This window comes from Vitis vinifera, chromosome 5, assembly GCF_030704535.1.
Source record: "Vitis vinifera cultivar Pinot Noir 40024 chromosome 5, ASM3070453v1".
Lineage (NCBI taxonomy): Eukaryota > Viridiplantae > Streptophyta > Magnoliopsida > Vitales > Vitaceae > Vitis > Vitis vinifera.
Window position 1 is genome coordinate 20,494,331 of NC_081809.1, and position 12,415 is coordinate 20,506,745.

Consider the following 12,415-nt stretch of genomic DNA (forward strand, 5'->3'; position numbering starts at 1 on the left):
TTATAATTAAAATTAATACGAAGAAGTTAAAATTATTTCTAAATAATTTAAAACTTTAAAATATTTTATTTTTTTTATCTTTAGTATTATCTTATTAAATATAAAATATAAATGTATTAATATTTCATTATTTTTTTTAATATATTAAATATTAAATACAAATGTGTTAATATTTTTTTATTTTGTGAAATAGGAGAATTATTAAAAAGAAATATCATGTATTATTGAATGGTGAAATAAAATTTTATTATTTATTTTATTTACACTTTATTAGTATTTCGTTAAAGTGTCATTTTTCAGATGCATGCAAGTATGTTATAGATAGTTGTTTATGGCCCCAATGTGGCTTTAGAACTAACATATCAATTATTGACTAATTATCTACATACCTAATATCATAGATTTAATTATTTTTTAAAAAATTTGGTAGAAAATTCTACAAAGCAGTTGGATCTTTATCATGTATTAAACATTAAAAAAATAAAAAAAATTCATATTCTTTTGTTTAAAAAGGAGTACTCACGATCAAGTCATAAATGAGGATAAGTCAATCATTGAGAGAGTGTTTTGTAAAACTTAATACATATTACTTGATAATTTAAGTTGACTTTAAGTTAAATTATATTAAAGTTGTCGACTTAAAACTTATTACTTTAAGTATTAAGGTTGTTTAATAAAATTAACATATTTATCTTCATAAATTATAATTAGGGTAAAGGAGATTAAGTAATAATGGAGGTTGTAGATTAGAAAAAGAGATCGATGAGGTAATTATGACAAATGAAGGTAAATAGGTAAAATGGTTGAATGAGTAATTTTTAATGATTTTAATATAAGAGTTGAAATTCTCAATCAATCACAAGGAGAATAAACGATTTTACTTAGAAAAGCCCAACATAAAGTGTGGAAGTAAAAATGAGATCTTAGATCGATGATCCACAATATAAAATTTTAATACACAATTTTACTTGACAACCGCTACCTAAAACTTACTCTTTAGCACCTATATCATGATCCATATTCATGATGCAATACCTCGAATACTATAATTTACCCCAACGAATATGAGATAATATAATAACATTTAAATTTATTTTTGACACCCATGATTAGCAAAGAAGCAAGAAATTAAACTAAGGGAATTGAATCATACTAACATTATTTTTCGATAACTAAATGATGTCATAAAATATATTATATTAAATTAATATAATAATTTTGAATAATGAAACTCAAAATGTTGAATTAAAGTTACAAATAATAAATTTGCAAATTTAAGCTTATTGTTTATTATTACTGTTGTTGTTAGTGTCCCCTCCAATCATTATATATATCACCCATGCAACTCACCGGCCACACAAACACATCCTCAGCCACAGCAATGGAGCAGCACCACTTCCTCATTATATCACATCCAATGCAAGGCCACATCAACCCAGCCCTCCTATTCGCCAAGCGCCTGATCAGAACCGGCGCCCACGTCACCTTCGCCGTCTCCGTCTCCGCCCATCGCCGCATGCCCAGAGGTCCAGCCCTCCCCGGTTTAACCCTAGTCCCCTTCTCCGATGGCTATGATGATGGGTTCAAGCTCGAAGATCATCCCCAGCACTATTTGTCCGAGATCAAGCGTTGCGGATCAGAAACCCTCAGGCGGATCACTGCAATAAGCGCTGACCAAGGCCGACCAGTTACTTGCTTAGTACACACCATCCTCCTTGCTTGGGCGGCAGAACTGGCGCGTAGCCTTCAGGTTCCGTCTGTGCTTCTTTGGATTCAGAGAGCCACTGTTTTCACCATTTACTATCATTACTTCAATGGTTATGGTTATGTGGTTGGTGACTGCAGCAATGAGGATTCAAGTCCAATTCAGTTACCGGGGCTTCCAATGCTGCTGTCTAGCCGTGATATTCCGTCTTTATTAGTCTCTTCAAACATACATGCTTTATGGCTCTCAAAATTTCAAGAGGAAATTGAGGCACTTAGGCAAGAGACGAACCCCAAAGTGCTGGCGAACACCTTCGACGCACTGGAGGCCGAGGCGCTACGAGCTATGGATAAGGTTAAAGTAATTGGAATTGGACCTTTGGTTCCATCTGATACTTCTTTTGGAGTAGATATTTTCCAAGATCCGAGTGACTGCATCGATTGGTTGAACTCCAAACACGAGTCATCAGTCGTTTATGTATCGTTTGGGACACTTTGTGTTGTGTCAAAGCAACAAATGGAGGAGATTGCACGTGCTTTACTACACAGCGGCAGGCCTTTCCTGTGGGTCATAAGATCAGCGTCCGGAAACGGAGAAGTTGAAGAAGAGAAGCTGAGTTGCAGAGAAGAGTTGGAGGAGAAAGGGATGATAGTGGCTTGGTGTCCTCAGTTGGATGTTCTGTCGCATCCATCGTTGGGATGCTTCATTACACATTGTGGGTGGAACTCAACGTTAGAGTGCCTAGCTTCTGGAGTTCCAGTTGTGGCATTTCCCCAATGGACGGATCAAGGGACCAACGGGAAGCTGATTGAAGATGTGTGGAAGTCAGGCGTTCGGGTGACAGCGAATGAGGAGGGAATAGTTGAAGGCGAGGAGATCAAGAGGTGCTTGGAAGTCGTCATGGGAGGTGGAGAAAGAGGGGAAGAATTGAGAAGGAATGCTGGGAAATGGAAGGATTTGGCAAGGGAAGCTGTGAAAGATGGTGGATCTTCCGACAACAATCTGAAGGCTTTTTTGGATGAATTGGGAGGAGGCAGTACCCTTTAATGGGAGTTAAGTTGTGTTGATATGAAGTTGTACGACTTACTTTATGCTGTTTTATGGCTTTCCTAAATGCTTAGAGTGCTTGCTTTGGTCCCAATTAGCATGGGGCGATCACATTCAAATAAAAGACATTTGTACTCTGAACCATGTCCTAGGTGCGAGTGTAACTGCTTCCGGAAAAAAGAGAAATTTCAAATTTGTGATCTCCAGCCCATGAACTAAAAGATCTCTCTCGAAGCCATTTGCTTGGCTTAATCAATTGATTTTGAAATAAAATCCATATTTATTTTTCTATACTGTGGATGATTTAGAATCGTTTGATATAAGATGGTTTTTTTTTTTTTTAGAAAAAAAAAAATTCCAATGTTTGAAATTTTTTATTAAAAAAGTTGTTTTCAAATATTAGAAAAAAATAAAAATATTTCTTAAAATTACTTACAAACAAATACTTGAAGTGCGTCTATTCAAGGTGTTTTTAGTGGAAATATTTTTCCAAAATGTGTTTCAAATTAAGAGATTCACCTATGAAGTGTTTTCTTAGAAAATATTATAAGTAATTTTTTAATACTACAAATGATTTTTTAAAATTTTAAAAATATTTTTCAAATTTTATGAAATGCCTAATATTTTTCAAAAATATTTTTTAGAATAAAAATACTTTATAGAATCATTGTCAAACATACTCTTAGAGTGCATATGATAACAATCCTAGAAAACATGTTTGTTTTCTCCAATATATGATCAAAAGATAAAAATTTTCAAGTATTAAATTAGAAACACTTGTTAGAATCACTATTATAAGAATCTTAATCTCTTACCCATCGTTAAATTGTAATCCAACCATTAATATTATATTATAAATATATAATTTATGAACTATTATAATTAAAAATATTGGGAAGAAGTTAAAATTATGACTAAATAATTAAAATTTTAAAATATTTTCTTCTTTTATCTTTAATATTATTATATTAAATATAAAACACAAATGCATTAATATTTCATTATTTTATGTTCACTATTATTATACTTTTTATAAAATATGAATGTGTTAATATTTTTATTTCATTAAATAGGAGAATTATTATATTTAATTATTTATAAGAAATATCATATATTATTAAAGAGTAAATAAAATTTTATTATTTATTTTATTCACACTTCATTAGCATTTTATTATTATTCATTTGAATTTCATTTGTATTATAATTTTATCGTATTTACTTTTAGTACAACTAAACAGTCATTTTTAAGTGGCATAGAGGTAGGCTATGGATAATTTTTTATGGCAACTATACATATCATTCATTGACAAATCTTCTGCATACCTAATTAATTTGAGAGATTTAATAATTTTATTAAAAAATTTAGTAGAAAATTCTACAAAGCAGTTGGATCTTTATCATGTATTAAACACTAAAAAGTAGAACATAAAGAATTAAAATTTTCATAATTCTTTTGTTTAAAAAGGAGTACTCACAATCAAGTCACAAAGAAGGATAAGTGGAGCATTTGGTTTGTTAGTTAGAATGGGAGAAGTATTAGTACTGTCAAACAGTAATGTGAGTGAGAGGAAGATGCATGCAACCTTTAATTTATTTAAATAAGAAATTAATCTGAAAATTAAGATACTTTTGTTTTGTTTTGTTTTTTTTTTTTGCGTAAAAAAATAATTTTTGAGAATAGTTTTTATATAATGTTTTGTAAAACAAAAGTTTATTTGGGAATACAAAATATTTCTAATTTATTTTTAATATTTTTTAATATATTTTAAAAATAATTTTTATATCTAGAGCTTTATTTTTAATCATTATATGTGTTTGTATAATTATTTTTTAAAATAGCTCTAAAAAAATGAAAACTAAAAACAATTAAAAGATGTTATTTGAAAAAAACACTTTATTTTCTATTTTTGATAACAGAAAACAAAAAATAGTTTTCGGCTTGCCAAAGCCACCTATTTACTCAATTCTTATCTCTTGTACTCAACAAATGTAACCTTTCTCATTTTAATAAAAGGTCTTCTTTTGTTTGTTTTGCTTGTTGCATGAGAAAATTCATAAGTTTCCACTTTTTCCTTCAACCTCTTCATATACAACACCGTTAGAACAAATCAATTCTGATTTATGAGGCCCAGCTTAGTACCCTCTTTGAATGGATATCAGTATCATATTCACTTTGTTGATGCCTACTTTTAGCTCACATAGATTTACATGCTGAAACAAAAGTCTAAAGCATTTCAATCCTTTCTTACCTTCAAGTCTCAAGTTGAACTTCAACTAGGATACAAAATTAAAGCTATATTACAAACTGATTGGGGTGGAGAGTGTTGTACCTCCACCTATTATCTTCTCTCAAATGGCATTATCCACAAAACCTCATGTTCCTATACTCATCAACAAAATAGGCGTAAACATATCATTGAACATAGACTTACCCTCCTAGCATAAGACTCTTTTACCTCTCAAATACTGGGATGAGGCCTTTCGCACCTGTGTTTTTGTTACCAAATTACCCACCCTGATTCGGAAAAACAAAACCCCACTTGAACTACTTTTCTGCACAAAACCAGCTTACTCCCAACTAAAGGTATTTAGTTATATTTGTTATCCTAATCTCCGGCTTCACAACAAAAACAAGCTTCAATGCCACTCCATTCCCTGCACATTTCTTGGCTATAGTCTAAACCACAAGGGCTACAAATGTCTTAGCCCTGATGGCTGTATCTTTATCTCTCGGGATGTTATTTTTGATAAATTCACCTTCCCTTTTGCGCAATAAGCATCACCATCTTCCCCCATTTCACCATCTCCCTCCCCACTTCCTTCATTCTCGTTAATGGTTTTCCCCACTGTTGGAAATCAAGCCAGCATCCTTTGTTTACTTCCCTAATTAGTGTAATGTACAGCCTTTATTATAATTGATTTAGGAGTAATTCTAGCAAGATAGTTTATTCACTTTCCATGTAAGAGTTTATTCTTAGGAGTAATTCTAGCAAGGTAGTTTATTCACTTTCCATGTAAGGGAAATTCCATTCCGGAATTTTCTCATATCTGTAGGCTATTTATTTATGCTTTCATTCATTGTAAAGGAAGGTATCACAGAATGAATTGAGGTGTTCCTCCATAGTTTGTCTTCAAATTCTTCATATTTTTCTTCAAATTCTTCATGGTATCAGAGCAGGTTTAATCCTGTCTCATCGTCTTCATCTTTAGTCAGTTTTTTTTTACTCAATTCTATTCTTCTAATTTATGCCTAAATACGGTCCAGCCTTTGGAATGGCTACCAATTCATCATCTTCTACTTCTGATATCATCATCTCATCGTCTTCATCCTCTCATCAGATGGAAACCTCTCATCTTCCAATCACAGCCCATAAACTGAATGGGCAAAATTATTTGCAATGGTCTCAGTCCATATTAATGTTTATACGGGGAAAGGAGAAAGATGACTACATCACCGGAGATTCGGCGGCACCAGAAACCACAGCATCTGGGACACTGGCTAGTCAACTCTATGACCGCTGACATTGGTGAAAATTTTCTGTCATTTGATACTGCCAAAGAAATCTGGGACACTGCAAAAGAAACTTTCTCAGACAAGGAAAACACATCTGAAATCATCCAGATTGAAGGCATCCTCCACGATTTGCGTCAGGGAAACCTTACAGTAACTGAATATTTCAATACTCTTACTCGTCTATGGCGTCAACTTGATACGTTTGAGGTTCATAACTGGAATTGTGTTACAGATAGTTTTTTGTATAAAAAGATTGTCGAAGGGAAACGTGTGTTTAAATTTTTGTTAGGTTTGAACAAAAATCTTGATGAAATCAGAGGAAGAATCATGGGAGTAAAACCCCTACCTAGCCTCAGAGAGGCATTCTCTGAAGTCCGTCGCGAAGAAAGTCGGAAAAATCTCATGATGGGATCCCATCAACAACTGAATATGGCAGAAAGCTCGGCTCTTAAGACTCAATTCGCTCCTTTTGACAACCGTCAAAAAATTAAAGGAGGTAGACCTTGGTGTGATCATTGCAAAAAGCCGGGACACTCAAGAGAAACTTGCTGGAAGATTCATGGAAAGCCAGTAGATTGGAAGCCACGTCAACCACTTGAGAAAGAAGGACGAGGCAATCATGTGGCTACCGATGAACAATCGCCAAAACCTGAAGCTAGCCCTTTTAATAAGGAGCAAATAGAGATGCTTCAGAAACTACTGTCTCCTCTTTTGTCAGTACAGTCACAAACTGGCTCATCTTCCAACCAGGTCATTGGTTTCGGAACCTTGGCTCACAAAGGTAATTTTTTGAGTGCCTTCACTGTTGGTAAGAAACGTAAAAAACCTTGGATAGTGGACTCAGGAGCATCTGATCATATGACGGGAGATGCGACAATTTTTGATACATATAGCTCATGTCCAAATAATTTAACAGTCCGAATAGCAGATGGCTCACTATCAAAGGTTGCCGGAACAGGTTCAGTTGTGCTATCAAGGGATCTTACTCTCAACTCTGTTCTCCTTGTTCCTAACTTGGACTGTAATCTATTGTCAATTAGTAAACTCACTAAGGAAAAGAGGTGTATTACTAATTTTTCCTCCACTCACTGTGAATTTCAGGATTTGGATTCGGGGAAGACGATTGGCAATGATGAAGAATGCTCTGGACTCTACATCCTTAAGGAGCGCCACGATCCACAAGAACAACCTCAAATGACAGTTGGTAGTAATTCTTTTTCGGTTTCATGTCAAAATAACGATAGTGCAATTAGGTTGTGGCACTATCGCTTAGGTCATCCAAATGTTATGTATCTCAAGCATTTATTTCCTTCATTATTTAATAAAAATCCAAAATCCTTTGAGTGTGAAATCTGTCAATTATCAAAGCAAGTCCGGTCTCATTTTCCCATTCAACCCTATAAAGAGTCTAGTCCATTCTCAATGATTCATAGCGATATCTGGGGTCCGTCAAGAATAAAAAATGTAACTGGTACTAGGTGGTTTGTCTCATTCATAGATGATCACACTAGATTAACTTGGGTATTCCTCACGAAAGAAAAATCTGAAACGAGTCAAATTTTCAAAAATTTTAAAAATATGATTCAGACCCAATTCCAGTCAAAAATACAAATTCTAAAGTCTGATAATGCTAGGGATTATTTCAACTCCATTCTAGGAGAATTTCTAGCACAAGAAGGGATAGTTCACTTAAGTTCATGTGTTGATACCCCACAACAAAATGGAATCGCTGAAAGGAAAAATAGGCATTTGTTAGAGGTGGCTAGATCACTAATGTTCTCCATGAATGTTCCAAAATTTTTCTGGGGGCAAGCTGTCCTTACGGCAGCCTACCTCATCAATAGGATGCCATCTAGGGTACTAAAATTCCAAACACCTTGTCAAACACTCCTAAAATCCTTTCCGACTACTCGTCTCATCTCCACCGTCCCACCCAAAATTTTCGGGTGCTCTGTCTTTGTTCATATCAATCAACAACATAGAAGTAAACTTGATCCTAGGTCACTCAAATGCATCTTTCTTGGGTATTCTTCAAATCAAAAAGGGTATAAGTGTTACTCTCCGGTCACAAGAAAATTCTACAATTCAATGGATGTCACCTGTTTTGAAACCCAGCCTTACTATCCCAAAAACGATATTCAGGTGGAGAATTCAACTCAGGAATATCAATTTTGGGATCTTGAGTCATTCAGTGAGTCACCCATCACCACTGAAAATCACATTCCTCCAGAGTCATTTAATCAACCCGAGTCCATTGTTGACTTGTGGGATAAGGAGCACATCCAAGAGGAAACGGAGGAAAGAGCACTTTCTCAACAAACCCATGAGGCAGAACCGGGTCCTAATCCAAGCAAACTTCCAGGTAACAACGCTCCTGATGGTACTGTTGATTCCGAGTTAGAAAATGATATTCTTAATATGCCCATAGCTTGGAGGAAAGGAGTTAGATCATGCACTCAGCATTCCATTGGAAATTTTATTTCTTATGATAAGCTATCACCTACGTTTCGTGCATTCACTTCTAGCATCACAGAGATACAAGTTCCTCAGAATATTCAGGAAGCTTTCAAGTATCTTAAGTGGAAGACGGCAGTCGATGAGGAAGTTCGGGCGCTGGAAAAGAATGGTACGTGGGAAATTACTGACCTCCCAAGAGGTAAGAAACCAGTTGGGTGTAAGTGGATTTTCACAGTAAAGTACAAGGCAGATGGTAATGTGGACAGGTATAAGGCTCGGTTGGTCGCCAAAGGATTCACCCAATCCTATGGCATTGACTATCAAGAAACTTTTGCTCCAGTTGCCAAGCTCAATACTGTTCGTGTACTTTTATCCTTGGCAGCTAATCTCGATTGGTCGCTTCACCAACTTGATGTGAAGAATGTCTTCCTCAATGGTGACTTAGAGGAAGAAGTTTACATGGACATTCCTGCTGGACTTGAGACGACATCAAATTTCAACAAGGTTTGCAGACTCCGAAAATCCTTGTATGGTCTCAAACAATCTCCCAAGGCCTGGTTTGAACGGTTCACTAAGGTAGTGAAAGGGTACGGATTCGTTCAATGTCAATCCGATCACACATTATTTGTGAAACACTTCCCAGAAGGGAAACTGACAATTATCATTGTATATGTGGACGACATAATTTTGACAGGTGATCATGAAGAGAAAATTGACTTACTTAAAAAATTACTGACAAAGGAATTTGAGATCAAGGATCTTGGAAACCTCAAGTACTTTCTCGGAATGGAGATTGCTAGGTCAAAGAAAGGTATAGCAGTCTCACAACGCAAATACGTTCTGGACTTATTGAATGAAAAAAGAATGCTAGGATGCAAGCTGGCAGAAACACCTATGGATACAACTGTCAAACTGGAAGAAAGTGATGGAAGTGCGCCAGTTGATAAAGGAAGATATCAACGTCTTGTGGGGAAACTCATCTATCTTTCTCATACAAGGCCAGACATCGGCTTCTCCGTTAGTGTGGTAAGTCAATTCATGAATAATCCAACCGAAAAACACATGACTGCTGTGATCAGAATATTGAGATACCTCAAGATGACACCGGGAAAGGGTCTCTTCTTTCAAAGAACAACAAAGAAAGAGATTGAGATTTTTTCAGATGCAGATTGGGCAGGTTCAGTGACTGATCGGAGATCAACTTCAGGCTATTGTTCATTTGTCTGGGGGAACTTGGTTACATGGCGAAGTAAGAAACAGTCAGTGGTAGCCCGTAGCAGTGCTGAGGCAGAATTTCGTGCTATGGCACAAGGTATCTACAAGGGAATCTGGTTGAACAGGCTGTTAGAAGAATTATGGGTTCCATTGAAGCATCCCATGGTGTTATACTGCGACAATCAAGCTGCCATCAGTATCGCTAAGAATCCGGTTCATCATGATCGAACTAAGCACGTGGAGATAGATCGACACTTTATCAAGGAAAAGATTGAAGAAGGAGTTTTCAAAGTCAGCTACACTCCGACAAACTGTCAAACGGCTGACATTCTCACAAAAGCTCTTGCTCGAGTTAACTTCGAAGATCTGACAGAAAAACTTGGAATGATCAACATCTACAACGCGGCTTGAGGGGGAGTGTTGGAAATCAAGCCAACATCCTTTGTTTACTTCCTTAATTAGTGTAATGTACAACCTTTATTATAATTGATTTAGGAGTAATTCTAGCAAGATAGTTTATTCACTTTCCATGTAAGAGTTTATTCTTAGGAGTAATTCTAGCAAGGTAGTTTATTCACTTCCCATGTAAGAGTTTATTCACTTTCCATGTAAGGGAAATTCCATTCCGGAATTTTCTCATATCTGTAGGCTATTTATTTATGCTTTCATTCATTGTAAAGGAAGGTATCACAGAATGAATTGAGGTGTTCCTCCATAGTTTGTCTTCAAATTCTTCATATTTTTCTTCAAATTCTTCACCCACTTCTTCTTACCTGGCTCCTTCACAAGTACCCCCTTCCTCATTTGTCAGTCCAATTTCCAAATCACCCTACCTCACTCACGCCTCTCCGCCTGACCTCTCATTCTATGTTCAACTCCCACTTCCACCCCCTACTTAGCCTCTTTCTACTACCCATCACATGACCACACACTCCAAGTTTGACATCTTCAAATCCAAGGACTTTAATATCTCAACCATGGTTCAAAGTTGCGGTATCGGTCATTGACTCGGAGGGTCACGAGGCATATTGGTATCGGTGTCTCGATTCGGTATCGGGCGATATGTAAAATAAGATAATTAAAATTTTCAAAAAATTATAAAAATATTACATAAATTAAAAAATAAAATAGATATAATTAAATAAGCTGAAAAATTTAACAAAACAATTTTTTTTTTTCACATTTAGCTTAAAGTTATTTATGATAATATTAAAAATTGAGGATTTAATTCTCACTTTGCCATATAAACACTTTAATTTATCATTAAACCTCATATATACCTTTCATATCATTTTACTTTAGCAAGTCGGGTACTCAATTTTCCTAATATATTATTATTAAATCATATTAAAGTGTTTATATGAAAGGTATTTTCCATGTAAATTAGACTCCATTCTCTGTGTAAATCCATATAAAAGGCAACTTTTTTACTTTACTAATTTGAGCCCCCAATCTACCATCCTCACCACCATTGTTGTCAAGACCCACAACAGAGCTCCCAATCTCCCACCCTCGCATGCCACCATGCTTTCAAGACCCACAATAGATGACACCACCTGCAATTGCAAATTTGCAATCGTTCCTAACATGAGAGGGGGAGCAATCTGACTGTGAGGGGTTGACTTGTTGACGTCGCCGGTGAAATATTCTGTCCACTTGACTAGTCACCACCGTCGACACCAAGACTCCACCCTTCGGTAATGCTCAATTTTGACGAAAATCAGGTAAGTAAATCCTAAATCATGCCCTCATCCTTCAGTGGTTTCTCCGTTTATTTCTGAACGGGTCATAGTTAGGGTTTTTTCTTCTTCATCTTCTTTGATCTTCTCATTGATGGTTTAAAATTTTAGAATAGGTGTTTGCTTTTGAAAGGGCAATCTCTGATTAATTTTTTTATTTTATTTTATGAAAATTTTGAAAATTCTCTATAATCTAACCGAGTCAACCGAGTTAACTCGAAAACTCAAACGAGTTAGCCGAGTCTAATCGATTCCCAGCCGAGTTCGTGCATTATACCATATTTGGTATCGGTCTCATCGTTACAGGTGTCGAGGCGGATACGACTCAGCCAAGTCATACCGGACTCAGCTGATACTTTGAACCTTGATCTCAACCATACCAACTTCGGTCCTTAAAGCACTCCAACTTAGTCATTGGAAACAGGCCATGAGTGAATATCACAGTGTTGTTACAATGTTGGTCGAAATTTCATGGCTCTAATCTCTTCTTCGAGAACTCCACATTACTTCCTCAACATAGTTCACCTTTGAGTAAATCCATATCTATCATGTTCCCTCATGCGCTCAACTTGTAGACCTTTTCACCTAAGCTATTCCCTAGCTTTCAGTTCCTAGCATGCGAGACAAACTCAGTGTCACACAAGGTCCCTAATCAGTTTGAGGGGGCTGTTAGAGAAGATTCGTTCAGCTACAACTGTTACAATTGTTGATTACTTGAGCTATAGCTTAGTTAGTT

General features: G+C 35.7%; 1 protein-coding gene across 1 annotated transcript; it reads left to right on the forward strand.

Moving 5' to 3' along the window:
* The first annotated feature begins 1,374 nt into the window (after positions 1-1,374).
* LOC100246377 (phloretin 4'-O-glucosyltransferase) lies at positions 1,375-2,896 on the forward strand. The gene has a single exon (XM_002263386.4). It carries the CDS (start codon positions 1,382-1,384, stop codon positions 2,750-2,752), a length of 1,371 nt encoding a protein of 456 aa, XP_002263422.1. The 5' UTR covers positions 1,375-1,381; the 3' UTR covers positions 2,753-2,896.
* The last annotated feature ends 9,519 nt before the right edge of the window (positions 2,897-12,415 follow it).